We start from the raw sequence: 27,125 nt of genomic DNA, 5'->3' as shown, positions 1-27,125 counted from the left end.
GCATTCTTGCTGTCCCAGATATAAACAGAATATATTCATTTGTTGTCGCTATCGTTCTACCAAATCACGCCAATCACGCGGAACGTTTTGAATTCCTTTCTTTGTAATTCGACTTTCTCCAATCTAACTTTCATAACAGTGAGGTAATATTCATTGGCGATTTTATGACTCAACTCCAGCTGACTTCAATTTTCTACATATAAGGATCGAGCTGGTAGAGATGTTGTGGCTTTTGTGATTACTGATGATCTCTCTCTCTCTCTCTCACATAGATGTTCAGCTTCTCCAGCATAACTTTTCTATAGATACTTCCATGGTGCAACGTCAGCATTCATTCACTGTCCAACTTCAAACTCACAGAACCAACTTTTTCTCTTCCTCGTTTATCCTTTCTACTCTTTTTCTCTGGAAAAACCTAATAACCCTTTTACAATATCTATATCTGTTCTTTATACTACTGAAAACCTTGGAAACCTCATCACTATGTCAACGAACATCAAAATCCTGTACCAACTTCTTTCATATAGAATCAATGCTCCTTCGAACTCCATAATTGTCTCCTTCAATCCAAATGGAAGACGGACTTCGAAAGGCTCAAATGTCAGAAGGAAATTGGCAAATTACAAATACATTAAGACGACGTTTCTATTTTTTACTGATTATGCTTCAGATATCGTACCACAGTTCAAAATTTACTCGAATATATACTTTGAAAAGCACCTAAATGATGACAATCTAAACACGTGAGAAAATGTTATTGCCATGTTTGTGCAGAATCCAGATTTCTGGCGACATATATTCGGTTTCATGCCGTGAGAGTTCAGTCCAACTCTTGTACATTTAGTACACTTAACAAAGGACCTTTCAGCCTGGAAACCTTACTTTTCAACACAGTGACGTCAAAGAGCGTAAGCGTTACTTCATAAACAAATAATGGCTGGCTGGCGCGCGCACACACACAGTCCTTGAACGTGTTAGCTCCGAGTGCGCTTGCGAGCTCAGCATATGATGACTACGCAGCAGTTCGTTTACCTCTGATTCCCAAACTGAATTTTGATTGCAGAAAACCTCCACAGCTTTCATCATTATCGGGCAAGGATCCGTGTCAAATTTTCCCAGCAACTTCAGCATCTTTAAGATATCCAAAACATAAACGCAAAGTCCGTTTTTATTCACTTTAGATTATATTAATACTGATTCTCCATCTGACGCGCATTTGTTTGAGTGTGTGTGCGTAAATAAGTGCTGCTAACTGCTGTTTCCCTCCGTTGTCTAATTTGAATACATGAAGAACGGAGAGCAGCGCATATTCCTCTTCTTCTTCTTCTTCTTCTTCGTGGAATGATCTAATGCAAGTTTACATTAATGCAACAGACAAAGGGGGTTGCCGATTCTCCTGCATCGACCGAGAGGTTCTCGGAATTGGCTTGTTTTCTTAGAAAATGTCATCTTCTCCCTTTTGTAGAACAGCTCATCGAGAGTGGCATTTTATGGTGGGAGAAATAGAATTTGAAACAAAAGCAGGAATTAAATATATTTATAAATTTCTTGGGACAGCAGCACTGCGCAGTTCGAAGTCTTTCTCAGAGGACTAGGAATCTTAAAAGTATTTATTTTCTTTTCAGAGGAGACAGAGATTTCACGATTTGGACATTTTAGCACCTCTTGAGCTATCTCAAACCTATCTGATCGGTCATCGTTAGTATGGATTCCATCAATCTCGATCCACTTGTGACATATTGGCTATGTTGGTTAATTAATTAATTTTCTTTATTATTGCTAAGCAAGGTACCAAAAACAATATTACTCATCACGGCTGCATGGGCCAAGAGTATCGCATTTTGGCACGTTTGATAAACATGATTAATGATGCATAAATAATTAGAGTAAAACGAAAAATGAATAACAATGTTTACATCGTTAAATTGGAACAGATAAGGCAGTGATCACAGTCAGGAGAATTACGGTTAGATAAGAATGACGAATTTCATTAATGGCACATATGTATTAAAAAGTTAAAAAAATACAAGTAGAAAAATATATGCAACGTTATACATCTCTGGAAAAAAAATGTAGCAACGAAGTTGGGTTCGATTCAGCATTAAAAGATGCCATTCCCTTACAAGGGTATTGCACTGTTTTTGTCCCAAAACTAGCACGAGTTATTTGCAAGTGATCATCTTCTGCAGGTCAATTCCAAGTCGTAGAAATGCCTGAATTTTTGGAAGTGTTTGGGTATGAAACGATCACACAGTTCCAGACGGTTGTGCCTCAAAATAAGTGTACGGTAGGACTTCATAGTCGGGGATTGTGCCACTAACAGATATTGGAACATTTTTTCAGATACAATGTTATTCTCTTTGTACAAATTCGACAGAAGGATTTTGTGAAACTTAAGCAGTTGCTCTTAACGTTTCTAAGGCTTTTTGATCGTGTTTGGCATAAAGGTCTTCCATCTCATGATTCTCATCCTCTATTTGTAATCAGTATCCAGTTTTCTCTCTGATCCCCCTAACTGAGAGTGATGGTAGATAGCTCTCTCTCTCCCCGTCTTTTAACTTCTCAACGAATGCTGATGTTTTTCAAGGTTCAGTTCGTTCTCCCATTCTTTTCCTCTTGCATATTAACGATCTTCTTTATCTCACTGCGAACCCTGTCTGTAGTTTCGCAGATGACAGCATACTTCATTCCATCTTAAAGTTTGAGAAACCTTGCTCCACACAAATTTCTGCAACTTCTTGAATAAACACCTCAAAACTGCTAATCTTCTCTAATATTCACCTAATTCCTCAAATGCTGACCTCCAAATAATCCTTCGGTCCTTCCAAACTCTGCCCTATTTCGTTTCTTCCGAAAGGTCTACTGCTTCTATGCGCATCTTCAACGGCACTCAGATTTCTAGAGAAGATCACATATCTCTATTAGGGATTACGCTGACTTTTAATCTCTCTTGGCATAAGCACACCACAAATATTGTTTCTTTTGCGTCTAATGAACTGGATTTTCTTTTTCGCTCTCGCCGTTACTTTTCTTCTAAGCAACTATTCTCAAATCGCAAATCTGGCTTACCATGGAATATTGTTCCCACAACTGGGGGTTGTGCCTGCAAAACCTCTCACCCAAGCTTCTGGAATCTACCTAAAAGAGAGCAGTCGAGTTAATTAATGACTATCTCTTATAGAGTCTCTCTGCACCGTCTCATACACGTTCAGTTTCTGCTGGATAGCTTTTCTATAGACACTTCCATGGGCCTTATTCTTCTGAAATGGCATCCTTAACTCCTCCACTCTCTTCTAGACCAGTCCGTACACGTTCTTCAACCAGTCAACGTTCATTCGCTGTCCACCTCGAAACTCATGAAACCAGCCTTTTCTCTTCCTCATTTATACCTTCAACTTCGGTTTATATCAAACAGACTCCACACAGACAGGCAGACAATTTTATAATTTCATTTTTAAAATCTGCGTACCTTGAAAACGGGACTGCAAATTTTGAAGGTGGATTAGAAATATTTTAATTTGTGCTTTCGCCTATAAAAACTACGAATCCAAATGAGTTCATGGCTAAAAAAAAATTGCGTGACTGAGTGGTTTCGCTACATTTTTCTCCAACGGACGACAGTTCGTCATAGAACACAGCAGCAGGGGCGGGCCGCTCCGAGGGTAAAAGGGGTGCACTGCACCCGGGCGCCAACGTTCAAGTGTAGCCTGAAAACCTGAAACTTGCACACATGAAGAAAATTTTAAAGCGGGGCGCTACATACCCTAGAAATGCTGATACCTCATGGGTTGTTCCTAAAGAGAGAAATAAACGTGTTCCTCCGGTACAGTTGGCTTGGTGCTCATTTTTAACAAACTAACCCTTAATATCTGCATATAAGAAACTACGCTAGAATATTACAAGGCTCTGTTCTTCATCAACACTTTTCCTCTTAATACGAATATTAAAAGTATTTTTTTTTTGCTCTTCTGTCTATAAATCTTATCCGACATTTTTCTAATGGAAGTTCGCAACATTCATCTTTTTCATTATTTAATAAAACGTTGCTCTTCACAAACAACCAACATCGCTGGATTATCTGTTTCTATCTCTTTAAATAGACCACTAATAGCCAACCTTTGAAGTTCACATATCATTTGAAACATCTTCGAAGACACATGAAGGTTATACGAAGGGCGTTTTTTGAAACCATAAAAACTAGATAAATAAATAAAATTTCTATTTATAAAATAGACCACTAATAGCCAACCTTTGAAGTTCACATATCATTTGAAACATCTTCGAAGACACATGAAGGTTATACGAAGGGCGTTTTTTGAAACCATAAAAACTAGATAAATAAATAAAATTTCTATTTATACTCCGGGAGGACTACATGAGGTCAGAGGAGTTTGCAAAAACACCACCTCATTTGTCAACCACACGAGCTTGAACCAAATTCGTAAACGCGTTTGAATCAACTCAAAGGGGTGTACTAATATGCCCTAGCAAGGCTACGGTGGCAGTTATGACTGTAATGAGAACAAAAAACATCGCCTTTAATGTTCCCGTTTTTTTCCTTATAAGAACCTCGTCTACCTCTAACGACACACTTAATGCCAAATGATTACCACTCTAAATTATTTTCCATTGGTGGTTAATAAATGTTCGTTTATAGTGAAACTTAATGTTTTCGTATTAAGAATCCATAAAGAAGGTCCGCTATGGTTCCTCCACATCCAACATTCTCTTCCATACCAAATATTTTCTCCTGAACAACTATTAACCATGTGTGAATTCCAAATACGCAAACACACACACAGTCCACGTCCATCATACAGACACAGTTTCTTCTTGGGATGTTTCTAATCTTCTTTTCTCCAGGGTATAACCTTCCTCAATATTTATTCCATCGAAAATCAGAATCTTGAGAAATACTAAGTCTTAACATTAATAAAAGTTCTGTTCTACTTCCCATGCTTCCCAACTTCTCCGTTCATCCATAGTGAAGAGTACTAAATTCAAGAGAAATTCTACAGGCGCGTCAAGGTCTCACTGGCTTCTTCTTCGCATTCCCGCTACAGTGCTAGCCTACCCATCAAAAACCGTTGGTCTAAGAAACACAATGCTTATTTTCAGCAGTCGATACCACGACTTATGTGGGTGAAAGATATACATAGTTAAAGAGAAGAAGGGAGCGAGTGAATAACCTTCAACCGCCAGTACAATTTCTCCTCACTATAAAACATTCCAGTTCAAACTAATTAATTCTAAACTTTAAACGCATTTTTGCACATCTATGCATTACTCCAAATAGTCATCTGCGATGCGCCCACTGCTTCCAGCTGGTCTTTCAACAAATCAGCTTGAATTAAATATAATATGCACTTTACACATTATATATGCACCAGAGCCAGTAGAGATCCAGGAAGATTTATTATTAGTATTAACAGTGAAGCAAGAAAGCGAGCTTATGTATTAATAAATATTATACTGCGCTCACCACAAATTATAATATTTTATCTATTATAATGTATTTGCTGGTAGAATGACACGGAGGACGTTCCCTGATACACCTCTAACTTTATATTGTATTCGTAATTGATTCTCCTATCATTTATCTTAAACTGCATTTATCTTAAACTCTCTTAGCATTGATTCTAGCATTGATTCTTGTGGGCAAAAAAAAAGTTTAACGTTGCGCGCTTTTCAGAAACGCACCTGCAGGATAAGAGAGTACTAACACTACGCATGCGTAATTACTTGTGGGCGTAATATTTTAGTAAGGTGCCTGCCCGTTCTACAGCAACCAAAACATTTCTATTATTTCCTTCTTCTGTTCTTCAACAAGCCATCATGTTCCGCACTCTTTCTTTCTGCAGAGTTTCACTGTAGGTGTGCGCTCTCTCGCTCGCTCTCTCTCTCTCTCTCTTCAATTCACGCGCGCACTATAAAAGTAATTCTCTGTTACTGACACTTCCTTCTTGTTCTCTTCCGGTCTGTCGTTTTATTGGTTATTTGTCCATTGTAAGTTCTTCTACTCGAAAAATAAAAAAAATAAAAATTATCCGCTATCCAACCTAATTTAAATTAAAAACCTACGAAATAAAAATCTCTACAACCGCGATTATTTAGCGAATAATTAGTCTCCGATTAAAAAAATAAAAAACCCAATTCTGATGCGAAGTTGCTTTGCCTCATTACCGTGACAAGAACCGTGAATTATCAGCCCTCTGCAGGCAGAATTTCATAGAGAATGGCATAAATCTGTTCTCCATTACACAGGATGTATCCCTTTAAACATCATTACATTTTATGAACACCAAAGACTTAAAAGGCAGGATGAGAGCGCAGAAACAAAAACTAAGAAGAGAAATCTCACTCGCGCACACTCTTGAAAGCGATGAACTTGTCATATACATAAATAAACGCAATTAACGATCGTTTTTATAATAAATGAAGTTTCCTTTGCTCACATTTGATGGAGCAGTGTCTGTTCCAGTCACATCCTTCAACAACGTTTTATTTAGAGCCTTTTATCTTATAAAGCCTCCAACAAAAGGTTACAGCCCTCGCTACTCGCTCAGTCGTTACGCTCGCCGGCCTTCCACATCGCGTGAAAGGCCTGGGTTTGATTCGCGTTGAGGTGAGGTGGACAGAACTTTCATGGACATTATTTTTCATATCGTGGCCGAGTTAACAAGCCACGGTTGTTGTTGTTGTTGTTTTTGTTACATTCCGGTCAGTATGCAAAAATAAATAAAAGCGCTGACTGTTGGATAACGCGGATAACACTTTGTTGGAAAAGTACATCGATGCAAGCTTCAACAAGATAAGCTACCTCAAGGATCAGTGGTGAAAACAACTTCTGGGAAGATATCCAGCCCTTCGCTTGAAAAGGTTTGAACCCACAAATATTGCAGACGAAAGAGTCCACAGCATCAAACAGGAAAATTTAGTCCGCGTTACTTTACAAACCCACATTGGTATATTGCTGTTGGAGCTTTGGTTCTTTTGAAAGGTTTGTGTGAACCAAAATTGGATGTCATGTATTTTGTGTGCCACAGTCCTCTTTAAAAAAATTTGCAAGCTGTCAAGAGTGAAAAAAAGACTAATAAACTTGTCTGAATTAGAGAACTGTGAGATAAATGGGTGGAAATTCTACCTAAACTCGCCAAGTCAGAATTTTCTCGTTTTGCGGTTGGTTGGCAAAAGCCAACCAACCGCAAAACGAGAAAATCCTGACTTTTGCCAACCAACCGCTTGAATGGACTCTGGGGCCCTAAAGGGTCCAGAGTCTATTCAAGCAGTTTATCCACAGAAACTTGCAACATCATATATTCTGAAAAGTGAAATTCATGAAAGAAGAGCTCCACGGATGTAATCTCCTCTTATGAGCTAAGAGGACAGACACAACATTAACATGCGATTATTTTTTTTTTTTTGGGACAATTCCTTCTGAAACAGGACTTGCATATTTTAGGAAATATAAGTCATTTCCATAGTAATTAATAAGCAAAGAAGTGTTTGTGTGTACTTGTTATTTCATCAACAAACGGTCAGTTTATTTCTGTTTAAAATATTATACAAATAATATTCCCAAGAAGTAAAAAAATGTAATTCCTACGTTGCACAAAGATAAACTATAAATAACAGAGATGATATATCTCTGATCATTCTCTACCATGACTAAACGAAGCGGTAGATTGATCAGCTTGGCAATCCTGTACACGTGTGTGGTCTCACGTAATATTATATCAAGGAAATATAAACCACTGAATAAAGAAAACTGGTCTACTGTAAATAAGATCCGAGAAAGAATTGGTGAAATAAATCTTCCGCAAGAGACATAAATATCAGATGGACTCACTATAGGTTTGCCCTTCTTAAATAACAAAAAATAACGTTACTTTTCGACCTGTAAGAAATACTTCTGCAAGACGCATCCACCTGTCATTGTCCAAACTGGGGGAAAAATTATATTTAAATTTTATTCCTTTTTTACTTCTTAGTGTTATAAACATATTTTAGTGTTCTTATATTTTATAGGTATTGTCAACACTTAACTTCATTTTGTAGCAAACTTGCACTGAAAGTAAAATAAGTAGAATTTGGCATGCTCATTTAGCCTCGTTTAAATAAAAATATTATTAAATTATCCACTTTTATATCTAAATCACAGTAAAAGTTAGTACACACTTACTATCTCAATTTAACTGAGATAGTAAGTGTTGGTTGTTTAATGATAAACATATGCATAGAAATGCGTTGTAAATTCAGTAATGTCTTATAGAGTCAAGTTCTTGAGAACCACTTGTACTGAGTTAAAGCGTACCATTTGTTCGTCGTCCGTAGTCGACCTGGAAATATTTCTCTTAAAAGAAATCTTTCCAGAACAGCCTGACCTTTGGCGAAACAATTCAAACTCGACGAGGATTATCGGTTCCAATAGAAATAACTCTGTTAACGTCACCATTCAAGCAAAAATGTGCTTCGTCACTCATAAACAGTTTCTTTTCAAGTTCATTTAGTGTCCGCTTTAACTCCATAAACTGATACAGAACTTTAGACCCATTTCGTGCTTTAGTCGAAAAGCACCACTCTGCATTGCAACGTAATTTTCTTTGTATGTTAAAGGATAATATGTTGCTGATTGTCCACTTTGTTCTGCACTGTTCGCTGGATACATACCATCAACTAACCTTGTTACATCTCGTAAAGGGAGTCGAGAAACAGTTGCAGATTCATTCTCACTTTGCTTCTTGCAGTGGAAACTGCTTGGATAACTTAACCATCCTCATCAGGAACTGACGATCCTATTCTTAATATTCTTAGACTACAGCATCGTGTCTTGACTGCTATACCACCCTCGTTCTGCCATCTTTTAATAGCTGAAATTGACTCAAGAAAGATAACAGTGATTGCAGAAACACAGCAACAGTTGACTGTATTGAAATAACACAACAAAACCATTTTAAATTTAGTAAACACCACCTTGCGTCCAAATACTGGCTGCTTCAGCTATTTGTGGTCATTCGACACTTTCGTGGTAGTATCCGATATTTTTGATGCGCTGTATATCTTAAAAATTATCTGTAAAAATTCCCTGGTTCTTCGAAAGATTTTATGAGTTCCAACGAACACTTCTGGAAATTTCCAGCAGTTTAAACGTTTCATGAATTCCCATAAACTTGTCTTTCATTAAACTTTTAAGGGTACGCGATTTTAATTTATAAAAATAAAGCATTACTTGGGAACGAAGCCAGTAATCCTTAGGGAGAAATCATGCGAAAGGCAGCGCTCCAACTGAATCATAATACGTTAGCAGGAAAACGCGACATCAGCTCACTGTTTGTAGCCAAACATATTTCAATTATAAACATATTTCCTTGTCTAATCTCATTATGTGGTAATTGGCACGTTGATGCCGAACAACAATCTCCATAATTGCAAATCCCACAACACTCGTGGTATGCGATTTTCCTTTCTTTTGTTCTCCATCCCCCCCCCCCTCCACCCAGCAGAGACCACGTGGACTATATTGAGTATTCTCTGTAGCACCTTGTTTTCTAAACAGCAAGCCAAAGTATTCCCCTGGGATTGCCAAGGGGCCGATCGAAATGCCAAAGGATCAGCGCGTAAAAGAGCTGTACGTGCGCTTGTTTTCAAGTTACAGCTCTGCACACAGCAAATGCCTGCAATTACAGTACCCCACTCGAAATGCAAAATATGCCACACTGTACGTAGCCTCTGACCTCAACCAGACTTTCTTCAGTGTGTGTGCACCAGCTGGCCCACTCGAAAAAACAAACAGAGGCTTCATTATCGTAAAGTGGACCAAGCGATGGTGGGTGTATTCTCCTAATAATTAGGAAGGTTGATGCACTTGCTGATGGCAGAATTTTGAACTTTTTACTCTGCCCAAACAAATTAAGCCTTTTACATAATTTTTTCCACGCTGTGTAATAACTGTAGGACACTGTGTATTACAGATTACAACAAAATGGAGCTTTGTGCATGAAGTGCTGCCACCTGTATTTGGATACCAACCTGTATTTGGATACATGCGGGGTTTTTTCTCTCTAATGGATTGCATAACGCTTTTTTAAAGTAAGGCGATCTAAGGCAGAAAGGACAGGTTTTCCCCAGTGAGTTATTCCGGGTTTTCCAGCGTGTACAACACAATTCGGTCAGCCAACACAACTGATACTTTAACAGCCATAATACACTGTGGCGTATAAAAACCAGCAACTTTTTATTTTAATAAAATATGTCGCTACTAATGCAAACAGATATTTTGCAGATTTATGTCAGGGAATATGCAACTGTAAAAGCGCACCTTTATCACAAAATCTGTTAGCCTTAACTACGAGTACATTTATACCAACGTTCATCGAGTCTCGTAATAAAATCGGGTTTAAGACGCACTCTTTTAATGGACTCTTTTTTTCTTTTTCAGTCTGCAATTAATTGCTAATTTCCACTAAGGGCAGTGGCCTCCCCATCATAAGGGAGAGTTGCTTTCTCGCCTAACTATTTTACCTTCAGTTAAAGGGAACGGACATTACCAATACGGTGTAAGAATCGGTCTGTCTAAGCTCTCAAAACAGGATTTCTGGTTGGGCACTCACGTGTTTGGTGGACTCCACCCAAAAGCAAGTAAACGAAACTGTAGAACCTTTAGTCTTCCACGATGTCATAATATGACTTTTCTGTTCTCTTTGAACTGTGGAAGACGTGTTGTTGAAGTGTGGAAGGAACTGTTTTATGATCCAGTGGTGGTTGTTGTTCTATTTTAAAAAATAACTAAAGATGTACAAGGTATCACGGTCTGCTTTCACCAACCTTTTCAGCAACGAGCTACCTTCATGAGTTACATCGACGGACAGAACTATTTATAAAAACAGGAGGTAAATAATTGTTTCTAAAGTATGGAGCATGCATTATTAGTGCGATATAAATTATCGGTGTTAATTAATTAATTACAATCGTAGTAAATACTTTATTACTGTCGTGAAAATAACAAAGTATTAATTAATTAAAAGGAGAGTAGTAGATATTTAATGTGATACTTGGGAACGAATATTTTTATCTGTTTGTATCTGGAATATATTCAGAAAAGTAACAGTAATTATGAGCGTTATTTAATTGTTTATGAGATATTTATAAACTGCCCAGTTTGTAATTAATGCTGACAGCAGAATGAAATTTTGTCACGCTTGTGATAATGTTTCATCACAATATTATAATGATAGTGTTTTATCATTATCATGAGTTACTTTGGTGTTGCACTACTTTTTAAAAAGATAGCACGATTCCCTGGTGGATGGTGATGCCCTTTTTGTTCAAATACCAGTAGTGAACCGTGCTTTAATTCACACAAATGTAGTAAGGTTTAAGTAAAATTTAGTAAAGCTAAGAGTGAAAAACAGCACTGAAACTTCTCCCGATTATGCTCAAACCACGCCACGCAATTCTCATTAAAATGAAGCAGCTTTGACGCGGATTTATTTTGATCGATATATTTAGATAGGTTCATACAAACTGTGCTTATTTTGTATCGAACAATTTCTTAGTAATTTGATTAAAATGGCATGGATTTAATTGAGAATCATAGCGTTTTTTAAGGCTGAAAAATAAAGTAAAAATATCTTCGTATCAATGGCCAAAATTCGAAATTTTAATGTCTGGTACATCGGAATTTTTAATTTAAAAAAATTAATTGTAAAATATTATATTTCATATCTAAATAAATTGAAACCAGAGGATGACAGTGTTTGTGCCCTTTTTTGTATAATATACATTTGAGGTTATAATGTCCCTCTTGGTAGGTGGTAGGTCCCTCTTGTGTCTATATGGTAGGTGGCGTATACAAGAGATCAAAATGTTTGGATGTACCATTACCACGCTGTGTTTCACCAAATAAGAAGAAAAGTGTCACAGGCTTAAACAGCGGATCAGGAGAAATTAGAAAGGTCATGTGGCCTGATGAATCTTGCCAAAATGATGGAAGAGTTGACATACAGAGGAAACATAATTAAACAATGCTCCCCCCCCTCTACTGTACACCAACAGACTGGCTGCTGGTGTAAAAATAATGCTGCATGGTATGCTCTTATGGCTTACTCTTTATTCTCTGAAGCACTGGCCAGTAATGCAGACAGGAGTTTACTTAAGCATCTTGGCAGATCAAGGAGTACATCCAAGAATGTTATCTGTCTATCCTGATGCAAATAGGTACTTCCAGGACGACGATGACACTAGTCCCCGGGCTAAGTGTACATAATTGGCTGAACAGTCAAAGTACAGAACAAGGACTTCATACATCACAGTCCCAAGAAATCAATTCAATTTGAGCATCTGCTGGTGACTACTTAATAAAGTGGTCACCAGCACACTAGTGACCACTTTATTAAGACCCTGTCCTTGTTGAATTTAATGGGCTATGTTGATATTTATGTATTTTAAAATATATACATTCATAATAGTATGCATTTCTTGCAAATTGACAGATTTATCATCTTTATTGTATAGACATCTATATATCTAATATTCCCATCGCAGCGAAGGTAACGCCAGGGAAATATTTTAAAAAATACAAAAGGAAAACAAATATACACGCTGAGGTCTACCGCTGATACCGGGCAGACCGGGAACTCAACAGCTGACTTCGCATCGTTTTGTCTTTGAGTGGGTCAAGAAGGTCATCGTCCATTGCGTTTACAATGGGCAGCATCTCCCTAAGTAAGAATCTATCGCCCAACACTAGGTGATTGGCGAGGACGTGAGCGTAGGTTTGGTGAAGGAATCCTTCAGATATATATCCCAAATGTTAGGATCTGGGATTTGTGTCTGCATCCTGTCACTATCTGCAACACAAAGGAAAAACGCCGGTCCTGAATGAAGAGTTTTAGCAGTGCAATCGTGAGCGCGATTGCCATATCTGTGGTTCGGATGTCTGGGACAAGGTGAAATTTGTGGGTTGCACATTTCAGGTGAGGCGCCTCCGTAGCCAGGTGGGAAGGAGCAGCAGCGCGTAGCACACGCTTCTTGATTAGACCGGGGTTCGAGCCCGTCACCACCAAATATGGAGGATGCGGAAAGGTCAGGGAATGACCACCGCATATCCCGGAGCAATATGGCCTTAGTTGCTAATGCTCCTAAAAACCAAATAAACTAACTAATTTCAGGTGCCAGAATTCTGCAGTATAGAGAGATTTTATGTTTGTTGGGACTACTGATACCCAGACTTCTGGTCCATAAAATACGGTATCGTATAAGCTGAGTATCGATGGGTATCGTATCGGGCGCAGGATATATGACATACTCATATAAATTGAGCCCAGTTTATATGAGAAGTTTATATGAGAAGACCATTTATGCGGATTTGGCTGGATGTATATGGAGATTGAATGTAGAGAGATAAGTTGACTGGGCCTAAAGTTCTAATTCAATTTCGTTGGAGACTGTCATAGCTGTATCTGATGAAGAAATATTTGTTAATACTTTGATCATAAGCATAAGTTAGATAGTTGGTTTTATTAATCATAAAAGGGACTATGACAATTGAAAAGAGCACTAGGATTACACCGGCAGAAATATCACATGCTAGAGAGCGTTCATCGTCCGTAAGCATCAAGGTGCGCTTTGACAGAAGTGCACATCTCCACGAATATGGTAATTATGCTGGAGAAGAGAAAGGAGCTAAGGGAACGATATTGCATCTAAGGTTGAGTGAATATCTAAATAGGTCACAAAAAGCTCCTCCCTATATTGCAGGGCATTGGCGATATGATGAGATTCAGAGAAGAGATTAGTTACGGCTTATTTTCCTGATGCAAAAAAAATGTATTTGTGGAAGAGAGTGTGGCAAGATTTGATGCGAGATCTTCGGAGATTTTTCAACAAATAAAAAAGCCTCTCAGAGGAAACGTTTGGCTCAGTTTTATCAGTGGATAGTTAACATATTAGACATTTTTGAGAACATTTCCTCCTAGATTTATTTATTTTTTTACTTGGTTGAAAATCCTGCAGCAGTGTGCTGATATGCCGATTAACTCAGAGGTACAACTTCACATAGCAAATATAAAAGCAGTCTAGATAAAATATAATCTTCCAGAATCGTAACCGGAAATAAATTTTCAGGTGAGCAGGTTGTGCCGTCCCCCCCCCCCCAGTTGTAGTGATATAATTCTAATAGAATTAATCACTGTTTTAACAGAATATTTTCTATCCAGTCTTTGCAGATCGTAATTAGTGTGAAGGTTTATTACAACTGTCCTCATGTCCCAGAATACACTTTTATCTATCCATTCAGTGATGGTTTTCAAACCGTGATTCGCACCCTTAAAAGAGAAATCACCTTTTGATTGTCGCAAAATGAAATTGTACTGAAAATTATATTTCTTAACTCTGGTCGTAGGATGAAAGAGATGAAAGAAGGGCGCAAAAGCAGACAGAACCCTCGCGATGAGAGTTGTGGACAAATGAAATTTAAAAATCACTGATCTAGTGCATCACACACAATGAAGGTCATCTGTCCATCTGCATCACTTCAGATGCAGATGGACAGATGACCTTTTCTTTCAAAATCAAAAGGATTTCAAAATCCTTTTCTTTTGTTCACGAAATCTCATCCGGTCTTCGTGCAGCACAGCGGTTATTATTTTCTTGAATGAGTAGAGATGGAGCGTTATTAAAGACTTAACCTAGATTCCTCTCTCCTTCCACCAGGAGTTGTTCCCCCCCCCCTCCTCCCCATCCGAAACGTGGAGGTGAAAAGAGGAACAGAAATCCCATAAATCTCTCCATTTGGCATTATTACATTGATAAACAATGTGAGGCTGAAGGATTCCTTCGGGAAAGAGATTATCACCTATGAGCTGAGGTACTTAGAGGACAGATGACGTCCATCGTGTACTTTGAAAGGTTGCAGGTAAAGAAAAGATCAATAGTATTAGTTGCCTTTGTAGATAGTATTAGTTGATAGTATTAGTTGCCTTTCTAGAGGATAAGACAGCAAAGTTCAGAAGATTTGTGGAGTAGGAAAGAAAAAAGAGAAGACTTTCATCGTAAAATTTATTGAGTGAGTAATTAGAGAAAGTGAAATGAGCAGTAGTAGAAATTAATATCCGTTTATTAGTCGCTAATCGAAGAAATTGCGCTGACAAGGAAGAGTTACCCCTTCCTGGAGTCCTGGACGAAACATGGACAGAGAGCTTGCATTGAAAAAAATTTGCAGTTGGGCCTATACATATTATTCTTGAAAATTGGCAACAACCCTGGAATGAGACTTTATTGGTAGCAAACAAACGCGCATCTATTTCGTTGTCATTTATAAACTTCAGCGTTGGATATGGAAAAAAAAATCTATCCAATGTTTTAGTTCATATTTTGCAACGGATATAGAGAACATCTGGATCTAGCATTTTTCCGAGAACCTTGGATACTGGCTTTCTCCCAACTAGGTGGAAACGGAAGAATTGAAATATTCATTTTAGAGAGAGAATCTTCAGAGAATCAGGAACAGTTTGGAAATAGGGTCATAGTTAAGTGAGTTATATATTTCTGATCTGAACTAGATAAATAAACTACCAGCCTTCAAATTGCCCATTTTAGAATGTGGAATTCTGTAGATAGAAGAAGAAAAAGATTGAATTTTGCAGAAGCAGACAAAATCGTAAAGCATGACTCGATGCAAGTGAGTTTTTATGTACTTCGCTGTTATGGCTCGATGGGAAATACCAATTAGATTTTGCTCCAGGCTCCAAGCGCTGTTAAGGACGTTTTGGAGTTTTAAACGCGAGTTTTAAAAGTAAGTTTAGAATCAAAATATCTGCGATCTTTATGTACTGTAACCTTTTGAATTACGGTGTTGCAAATGACCGAAGAACACTGAAATGGAAATAAAAATTCTAGTTGTTGAGAGGTGAGTGGACTTTTGACGGTTTAGAGAAAGGCCAAAGGAAAGAAGGAAATTACAAATGGTATCTAAACATTGATTTATGCAAACATTATTTGTTCTAGCTTCTTCCACAGAATGTGAGATAGACCAGATCTTCAAATCATCTGCATAGACAATTATGAGGAGGTTATTCTGAAGGTCAGTTTCCTAGAGAGAAGGAATTTTAAATTAAGGAGAGAGGCGAGTCAGAAACGGAAGAGAAGTAGTGTGGTAAATGAAAAGTGTTTGTGAATTGACGGCATCAAAGGCAGAAAAGACATCAAGAGAGATTAAGTTCAACTGAGCATTAGTATTAATTGAGTAGCAAGAAAAGTAAACTGGAAATTGTGGAGACGCCTTTTTTTTTTTTTTTTTTTTTTATCTTAGTGAAGCTTATCCTAGTTGAAGGACAAGCTTTGACGGGGGGTGTTAAACTGGGTAGAAGACGTTTTTACAGGGAGGAAGAGATAGAGATGTCTCCAATCTGTGACGAAGTATACAATATTCAAGAGAGTAGCATTTCTGTCCCCAGACATTTCTGAGAGACGATGGCTGAAATTCAGTTAGGAAAAAGTGAACTACAAGAGTTGATCATGATTTCATCGCGACTGAATAAGGCGAGAGGAGAACGCGTTGAGTGAAATAAGGGAATTTTCAAATACGCCACCCACATAAGGTATAGCCACTTCTTGACAAAGCGTGGTCTCGCCTCAACGCACATGTTACTACTTGAACCCCCTCTAGTCGCGAGTTGGCATTTCAGTGGCAGCGAGATTACTTGCTAGTTGACTCAGAGGCCTTCTACAGCACAACCGTTAGATACGGTTCATTCTGTAACCGGTCCGCGAATCCGTTTTAAAATTGCACGCACGACAATTTTATTCGACTGCGCTTTTTCCGTATAGCCTTTGGTTTATTTGGGTAGAGCAGACAGGGGTGTCTACGCGACTGAATCAAACCAAAGGTTATACAGAAACAAACCTTATTCCCCTGAGCATGAATAAGGGATCTTCTGATGCATCGCCAACTCGGACCATAGCGAGACAATTACGAATGTTAAGATGCAAGAGGGATCTATGCGTCCAGTATTGAAACAATCGTTTGCCACTGTTTTGCATCTACCATTCCTCAATTTACAATTATATAATTTTCAGTAGTTTTTATAACGACTAAACCAAATGACCTTGCAAATACTATAAAATTCGTTTTAGATTTATCTTTAACAAGAAAGTTAAACGTTTCCATAACTATCGGAGAGGCAAAGAAAAATTCTTGAATGTATCTGACGGAGTCTCTGAACCTCTATGGATCGGTGCTCTGGTTCTCTAGATTCCTAATCCACGTCAGAATATAAATTCATTTTTAAAGAGAGATATAATCGCAGTTTCCCAGAAACAATGAGATTTCATAGGGGGGGAATCAACAGCTTCAAAGAATTCGAAAAACACTATTCTGTGAGAAAATCAGGGCAAGGTTATCAAGACAGATCTACAGACCCTACCGAATATTTACAGTATTGGGACTAGTAATCAGGCAGGATCAATGTAATTAAAATACTGTGAAGATGTGGACTTCATAATCCACTACTGTCATGGCTGAGCAGCTCTCGTAAAAAAGAGCTCATGTATGGTGGAAATAGCAAAACCATATCTTTGAACATACCTTTGTCAACTGCCTCGTATTTATCAATACTATAAAGAATTTTCTTGGAATTGTTCGTATCTATGATCGTACCCAGCTCGCAAAAGTGATAAATTTCAACAAATCCATATCATTAAATGCGCAAAATACAACTGATACCTTTGATGGAAGACATGGATGAAATCTATTCTTTTAAAATACTGTATCGGTAATAAAATAAGCAATAGGACTGTAGCAATTAAGGATTTTCGAGTTGTATTTAGGGCGGGCTATCAATCGAAAACAAGTGGATTTGATTTGTAGTAAACTCTCCAAGAATGAGAAGGCTTTGAGTGGATTCTAGAAATGGAAGTCTGCGCGGGCAGCGCAATGGCATCGTCACCGTCCTCCCCACACCAGATGGAAAAGGTCTGGATTCGAATCTCGTCAATGACGCTAGGAACTTTTATGGGCTTTTTTCACTCCATGGCTGAGTTAGCCGGTCTTAGACGTAGATATCCAGGTGTTCAGGTTTCTCCCCCACAGGAACCTCGGGTTTTTCATCCAAAAAACCCAGACAAATCGACCAGAGAGCACAAGTAATTTATAAACATGAGACACACCGCACGTCAGATGAATTAATATTCTGGTGGCTTTATATAAAAAAAATTTTTTTTTCCCTAGCAATGAATAAAGATTTAGTAAAATTAAATGATGTGCTGTCTATTTTGGAACAATTGGACATAATTCGGAATTCTCACATTTAACACTTAAGAAGTTAAACAAGAAATTATGAACACATAAGGAGAAAATCTCATGTTAAGGCATGCAAAATTTTCTTAATTTTTAAAATTCTTTTAATTTTTCTTCATTTCTTAGTTAAGAAGAAAATTTCTCAATCTTTATATTTCAGAAACAAAATTACTTACCATAGGGCTGTTCAACTGGCTGCTCACTAGACAATATGCGAAGAGTGTCTAGAAATGTTTTATAAGTAAATAAATTAATAACTCTTCATTATTCTTTATTAAAGATATAGCGTACAATAAACCGAAATGTTAACTGAATTGAAGATTTCTTTTGTTTGTTAAATTGCGATATCATGTTCTCCCGTCGCTCCAGTCATTATTGTTAATTAACGAATTAAATTATTTGTTTTCATGCAGGAGTGCACTGATTTCCGCGCTTGTTCGTTAATTATATCGAAATATAATCCGATGAACTCCATTATTCAAATATGAAACGTCCAAGCAAAATAATGTAGTTCCGGATGAATGCAATGAAATACATTTTGGCTTCCCTTTCCTTCAGGAGTTGGCCAACTTTGACTTACCATACTTTCAAATAAAAAGCGCCGTGTAAAAGATTTAATGAAGGTTTTAACTCAACATTTTTCAAGGTTCGTGATTGTTACAGACAAAATTCGTGAGTTGCTCGCTGATACCTATTTTTGTCTGTGTGATCTGTTTAAACCAGCGACACAGAAAATAGTGCGCTTTCATCAGCAAGTCCTTATTGAAATAACAGAATAATTTGAAATATGTAGGTACATATTCGTATGTTTCGACCACTTTTTCTTTATTTAGATTCACTCTGCAATACTCAAAGCGTTTCATGTTTTTTTTATTAAAGTCTTATTAATTTTAGAGAATTAATTAACTTTCCTTCTCTGTTCTTATTCGGTTATTTTACTTTAATACGTGTTAATTAGGATTTTTACATAAAAAACGGGATGTATTTGCACGCGCTTCTCATAAGAAATTAGACAGATAACGCCAAGTCTTCAACTTAAGAAATAACGTTACTGCGTTAGGTAGGTTCTATTTAATACTGAATCAGGAACACAATTAATAATACAAAAGAACATATAGTATAAGTCAAATAAATCTTCGTTAGTACATATAGTACTAACGCATTTTTATTCGATTATAACTTGACGCTGATATCCCATAATGTGAGACCATCACAACGAGTTGCTTAGGTATTATACTATAAAAAGTAGCACTTCTCTGAAGTATACAGTTATACTTCAGAGAAGATCTCTGAAGTATATCACTTCCGAGGCGGCCGTTTCGATTGGAGGTTATTGGTACTCCATTAGTGGGGGGTAGGCACGTATTAGTGCAGAACCTGGCAGTCCAGTTGTGATTTGCTGATATACTGCGACATTAGGCGGGTAAGTTCCTTGAGTTATACGTTGCCGATAATAAATAAATCAACCAAATCAACTTTAACTTATTTTGCATAAAAAAATAACGATAACGTGTGGGTCTGAATATATAAAACGATAGTATTTTTTAACCATTCAATAAAAGGCCATAAAATGTAAATATTAAGATACTGACTGCTGCAAACTCCAAAATATTAAACCGCGATGTTATCGAACAGGAAAAGAAAATGACACGAAAGCGTCAACATAAATATGGGAACTCTTGGCATTCAGTAAAGTTTAGATTAAAGTTTTCGTTTCCAATTTCACGCTGGTTATCAAGCAATGCCATATTACGTGCGCCCGTTCAACACTATCGTTCCATAATTTCATCCCATCTTCACATGTCACGTGTTTGTGTCCGTTGGGAGAGCGTTTGTCGACTTTCCAGTAAATATTACTTCGGAGTTGGCACTTGTTTATCTTTGAGGACAAAGTTTCTAGACTGGACGAACATTTCTTGACAAGCATTAATACCGCAAATGAAGTCTGAGTTTACCACATGATTCCGAGGGAAAACCCTGTTCTGCTTGGAAAACATTGCCACTACGTAGTTCGATAAAATTCCTCCGAAGAACATCTCGATAAAAAAAAGTAACTATTATGATTAGGAAATGGCGTTTACGTGGTTATTTTCCATGGAATTTTTCTCTCTACATAACCACTCTTATATTATGGACATACATGTCGTTCCACCACACTTTTTTTCTATAAGAAAACAAGACTCGTCTTATTATAGAATTAATATTTAGCTATAGAAAATGGGAGTATTTCATTCTTATTTTTGAATATTTCTTTTTGCGTTCCACTTCGTAATGGTGTACAAAACCATTTATCATAGACGTTTGAAAAAGTTCATACATCGGCTTGAAAAGGTTCATACTAAAGTAATTATGGACCACTAAGGACCCGGACTAATTTGTGTATTTGAGGATTGAATCCGGTGAGCTATAGGATCCTTCCTATGGGGGTTCTTGATATCTTTGTTTCATTGGAACGTCTCTGAATTCGATTTTTTGGGATCTCTTAAAGTGGGTTTCCACAAATTACTACATCTTTTGAAGATCTGCTACACTAAATGTGTTTATCAAAAGTTTATATTGTTTTGTAAATTGTGGATTATGAATTTTTAATTGTGGAGTTTTCTTCGTCCATTCCCGTTGAACAACTTTCACATTTTCATGTTTTAAAAGTAATTTCACTTTCGTATCCTACCTCAATTGATCTTTTCCAATACAACATACCACGACATTACACCACGATACACGATCACCATCTTTACACTTGCTCGGCGGATTGGCCCGATGGGCCAAAAAGTCTACAATAAATAAATAAATGATGCCCTTGCTTTTCAGTTTGGGCTTTCAGATTTGCCTCGCTATACCACCACTGTTTATAGACTATACTTCTGAAGTTATCTCATCTTACTAAACAGAAACGCGCATAATATGTAGCACATCAATTTTATGTATTATACGTAGGTGGCTTTTCACTGAGACCCCCCCGTGTATGCTCTGTAAATAAATAAACATAAAGTTCGCATGATTTATAAATTAAAATAATGCATTCGTAATGACTCTAGAGGCTTGGAAAAAGAAATAAAAGACCCGAATTGCTCACTTCATTTGGTTAAGTAGAAACGAAAGACGAATGAATAAGAATAATGAAAACGAAATCAAGGAGCTTGTATACACAAAACTAAGTGCTAAAGCTAAGTGCTTAGGTAAATATAATATTTATATAAGTCCTCTGTATATACGAGCGGGTACTTACTGGCTTCTGTCGGAAATATTAAAAACTAAGTTATTGCGGCTTATAAAGTGGCTCTTTACAAAGGACATCGCAGAAAAGGGCCACGCAGTTAAGTAATACTGTCGGGAAAATAACCTTGAGTACATCTTGAAGAGATGAGATTTGGTGCATGGAGAGCTTTCATGCCAGGTTTTATTTGTATATTAATTAAAGTCAAAGAAATAAACTTATGAAACATTAATAATGTGTTCTGCGATGTTAGCTAACTCGGCTTTTGTCTTTATTTTGTTAATTGCGCAATATGGAGCACCCGGACATTTCAATAGGACAGCGATTAGTACTCGTTAATAGCCGCTCGATATATCTGAAGGTGAAATTTGAAAACATTTCAGATACATTACAAATTGCGCAGCTGCACTTCGAGGTATGAAGTAGCGGTTTGTTCCCTACTGTAGGAAGTCAAATGTACTAGTTCAAATGCAGTGTTGGCTACAGAATAAAAATAAACGAAAATATTAACTGGTCGTATGGAAAAACCTTCGTTAATTGTTAATTTTCTCAACCACTTTCCTCTAATCTCTTTTTTATTCTGTTTAGATCTTGATAAAGTCCCATTAGTGTAGTCTTCAGCATTTCCACCTCACCAACCACCTCGAAATACAAAAGAAGTGATTTATAAAACACCTCTATTGACCAAATTGCTTTTTACCTTCCACTCAGCAGACCACGGTGCAGTAACGTAGTAATTTCCTCGACCTTAACACCTCCAATGCGAGAGACAGAGAGAAAGAGCTCTCGAACGATGCCTTTCGTCGTACCAATGTTTCGTGTACTGATAGACATTTTGACATTTTCAAATTGCCCAACTTTAACCTATCCTATAGTACCCATTTCATCTTCTTTCTGTAGGAGAATGTGGTTTATTAGGGGATTGAATTTCTTTAATAAGCCATATGAAGTGGCCAGCCAGGGCTCCAAAATTAAGAAACTTCTCCAGACTGGATTTGTCGGTTGGTATCAGGAGCGGGAGTGCAGTAGCACACTCTCTTTGAGTAGACGGGTTCAAGCCCTTGACTGCTAAATACAGTCGATTTGCCAACCCGCACTGGACCAGCGTGGCAGATTATGGTCCATTTCCCTCAGCAGGAATTGTTGAGGAGGCTTCCATCCTGCAGTGGGTTGATAATGGCTGCAGTTTACCTTTACCTGTTTCTTCAGAAGGGATCAATGTGAACACACTCACACTTTTCGGATAATTCTGCCATGCATTTCTAAAGCTGTATCCATATTATTTAGGCTGGCCATGGTCAGAGTAAAACAAACGCAGTCGATAATGTGTATGTTGTGCTATAGAATCCATACGCTGCCATTAAAAACACACTGCTCATTTTCTGACAAACACTTAGGTTCGTTATATTGCTGGTTTCTCTTGGCAATGGAGCTGCAAACAATCTGTTTGCTCTTCCTAATTCATAAACGATCAAAGTCAAAGTTTGATCTCCTTGGAATAAGCGTTCCTAATGTAAATGAACCGCTGTTTTATCATAAGCGAATTTCCATTGTAACCCGTGGAAGGGTTCCATTCTGCATCTGGTAGAAAGTTTCTTATAAAAAGGAACTACTCGATACCAGCGCCGAAAGTACTAACTCGATGTAATAAGTTAAGCTAATCTGCAGGGATGATGTAGATACCCGTGCAAATCCACAGGATTCACTGAATTGTAAAAACGAGGTCAGGGGAAACGGCAACAAGAAAAAAAGAGAAAGATTGGCGCCGTGACGAAATATAAACAAGAGAATGGTGGCAGACATGCCTCACATAAAGAAGGTTTCAGACAGGCGGATGGGTGAACTGCGGGGAGAAACACTGCACAAGATTACGTTGGAAGACATCCAGCTGCGTAGATTGATGGGGTAGTAAGTTCAGATTTAAACAGCAGATAGCTATTGTTTAGGGCCGTGACTAAAGGGAAACGTTCGTTCTGTCATTTCTCTGCAGTGAGCTAACGCACTTGCAGCTGAGCAAGAAGGGAGTCTGAGAATAGATGCGCTGTTAGAACGAACAACAAATTGCCACGTTCCATTAAAGAAACAGTCACGTTCCGTGGTAACGGGATTAATATACTTCGTGGTTATATGTGGCAAGCATTTGTATTCTGCCGCTGGTCAGTGCGCGTCTTGTTATGGCAGCGCTAAGCCATTTGTACACTAACGGACTCTTCGGAATATGCGAACGAAAAAGGTCACGTGTAATTCACCATCTCACCTTTTCTTATAAGCCAATTGAGTTTTAGATGCTCGTCCATTCGCTTTCGGCTTTATGCATATTCCGTATTGCTGTGCAAGAGGGAAATTTTCGAATCGGCGCTTCTCACATAACAGCAACCCACAGGAAACACACGTTAATTCTGCAACTCATTAGTAGTTCCCAAACTTTTAACTTGGTTTCCCCATAAAAATAAGAAAACTGCGCGTTTATATTCGTATTCTAATGATTCGCAATGATTATGTTCATAAATCAAAAATAATCATTCGTTTTGAATAAGTTCCATATCGTAAGCAGAAATTATAAACGAGTCATTAAAATAGTAAAACACTTCAGTTTCCAGCTAATTTTAAAACAAATGCGATTGTTGTTTTTTTAAGCGACTTGTTACAAGTGACAGTACAATAATTTATGAAAGATGTATTAACGGTTAATTTAAAATTAAAACCTTCGTATAAAATGGCGATTAACTTTTGTTAAAAGCAGTGGTAAGATATCCAAAACTAAAATGCTCACCTCAAGTTTGCACTGAGTGTTACTTTGTTCTTATAAATTCCGACTGATTAGGTTAATGTCTGAGCAAAACAATATTATAACTGTTTACTTTCGGTACAGCTCTGTACATAAAACTATTTCTCTCAAATTCAGGTTTTGGTTTTGGGATACGCAGTGCCATCTTCTGCTGTCTAGGGGCTGCTGCCAATTGATGAAGGGGGAGTAGTTTCAGCAATTGCGAGTGGATGCTCTAATACTTCTTTATCACAATTTGCAAGGTTCCGTTTAATATGTAAAAGAATCTTCCAAATCTTCATTTTATGTGATCTGGACGCAACCATTCTTAATAGGTAAACCTTAAAATTACATCGTGAATAAAAAAGGAAAAAACGAATCAAACTCAGACGACTAAAAACCAATAAGACGTTATCATATTAAACAAAATACAATGAGATTTCTTTTAATTTTAGGTTGTGCTGTTAGTGAGTAGATCCTCGCTGAAGAGGTCCCACAAGCATCAAAACAGCTGTATAGAGAGCGTAATATGTGATTAACAGGCATCTTTTTATAGCCCGGATTATTTTGTGTTCCAGGTTTATGTTCTGTTTAGCGGACCTGTAACTTAGTATCCAGAATATAAAAAAACAACACCTTGCGCATTTTAGCCATGGTTATTTATAAATTTGAGTGATGCACAAGTAAATGGCCTTCGATTAGGGTCATAACTTGGATCGACAAATATACGAGCATTTGTTGATTAAGTCGAACCTCCTTTGCTTTGAAACGTAACTAAGTGCATTAATTTTTTTTATATGTATATTTAGTATAATCCTATAAAACTAAATATAAAATATTTAAACTTTTTGCTTTCCATTTCTTTTCCAATAGACGTCCCTGCAATGCAGCATTTTGTTTATCGTTATCATGGGGTGTGTTTCCTCGAGGCCAGAGATCGACGACACGACTAGGCCAATATTCCACGTAAGTAACCTTTGATGTCAGTTATCACTACGAACTGTGAATTGTTGATGAATTCGTGACTCGTGTAAATCGCCTAATATTCGTAACTTCCATTGGCATCGCAGTTGTTCTATTAATCCGACTAATGCAATAAGGCAGCATGTCCGCATGAGCTAAGATGATACCAGTAGTCTTCGTGAACTTCTCTTCGTGTTATTTGTCGATGTGGATGATCCCGATATTGAACAGCAAGAGTAACCCAGAGGGAGCAAAATAGACGACCTCCCAAAGGATCACATTAATGATGTTAAAGCAAATCAGTTAGTAGGTTTTCTGGCGCCTCCGTAGCCAGGTGGGAAGGAGCAGCAGTGCGTAGCACACGCTTCTTGTTAGACCGGGGTTCGAGCCCGTCACCACCAAATACGGAAGATGCGGATAAGGTCAAGGGAGCGACCACCGCATATTCCTCGGAGCAATATGGCCTTAGTTGCTAATGCTCCTAATAACAAACAAACAGTAGGTCTACCTTTTCGCTGGAGCAAAGATAAACCCAGTCTTTTTTTTTTTTAAGATACGACGCAAACTTCCACATGTTATTCTTCATCTCTCGCAGCACGAAAAGACAATATTCGAACCTATAGATAGGGCTGATTCGTGTTTGTGGGGTGCTTATTTTCACATTATGAGAAAGAAAGAAAAAAAAACCCACATTATGGATATTTCTTTCTTTCAGTTCATCTAGAACTGCAAGGTAAAGTGTTCGTTCAATTCATTACTCGTCCAAAAAAGAATTGGATGAGTATCTTTCGTATTCTACCTGTCAACAAACTCCTCCCAAAAATCCTGGCACGCAACTAGGCCATCCCAATGCAGGGGAATCCATCTTGTTAGAGAATGAGCCTTGACTGCGATTTCTCCAATTGTTATCTGATGTAATGCATCTTCATACAGGTGCATCTTCATACAGGTGCATCATATCAGATAACCGATGTTTATTATGAATGACTTGACAAAAAAAGTTTCAGTGTGAAGTTTCCTGCGTCATCGACGCAAGAAACCTTTGAGAAACCTTTGATGACCACAGAATCAAAAGGGGGAAAAATCTTTAATATTAATATAAGATTAAGATACAACGGTGGTATCTCCAAGATTGTTAAACATTATTGGGGATCTTCAACGTTGTTAAAGAACATTTAGAAAATTTCAGGACGATTTCTGGTATCAATTATTTCATGCGATTATTCAACTTCATTACCTACCTCGTGACATTTATTTCACTCACTTGACTCATTGTTAAGTCAAACGTACTTTTCTTAAATTTTCTTTAAAGTTGAATATCATCAAAGTTGAAAAGTTGAATCTTCAAAGTTTCTTCAAAGTTGAATCTTCTGTTAAAAATCGAATCGGTTCATCAGAATTTTCGGAGGTGCTTTCATTTATTGAACTCTTACATTTAATGTCAGCTAGCACTACAAATTATAAGAAATCTATTTTTTTTATGTAATCCAAGCACCATATTTATAAAGCAGAATAATGTTTTGGTTTCTATTTACCAGATTATTGTTATAAAAATATCATACACCAATCAGAATTCTTTCAAATTGTAATATAGCGCTGTAGTTCTATATTACTTGTCCAAAGCTTATCCAAGGTATATTTAATATATTTTGTTAAATAAATTAACAAAATATGTTAAATATATACTTAAGTATGCATATTATACTTTAATATATTATCACTAAGCATACTCAAAGAGTATGCGCAGTGATATATGCAGAAGTCAAAATTCCAGTGCATTTGTATAAAATTTCACCAACCAATCTGGGATGTTTGGTCATCCTGTTATTGAGATCTTTCAAGAAGAACTGAGGTGCTATCAGAAATTGTGTTTTTCCTGGTTG

At 37.4% G+C, this 27,125-nt stretch overlaps 1 protein-coding gene across 1 annotated transcript in view; it reads left to right on the top strand.

Annotated features, from left to right (window-relative positions):
- Positions 1-27,125, top strand: part of LOC150079174 (uncharacterized) — a 64,086-nt gene that overhangs the window by 33,064 nt on the left and 3,897 nt on the right. The window contains exon 2 of the mRNA XM_090382394.1: positions 25,153-25,245. Coding sequence (XP_090238520.1) covers positions 25,189-25,245 — 57 coding nt within the window. The 5' untranslated portion in view covers positions 25,153-25,188. The remainder of the gene's footprint in view (positions 1-25,152; positions 25,246-27,125) is intronic.

This window comes from Mastigoproctus giganteus, chromosome 10, assembly GCF_048544385.1.
Source record: "Mastigoproctus giganteus isolate SK-2022 chromosome 10, ASM4854438v1, whole genome shotgun sequence".
NCBI classification, from domain to species: Eukaryota; Metazoa; Arthropoda; class Arachnida; order Uropygi; family Thelyphonidae; genus Mastigoproctus; species Mastigoproctus giganteus.
The sequence above is the reverse complement of the archived record's forward strand: the minus strand, read 5'-3'. Positions and strand labels throughout refer to the sequence as shown.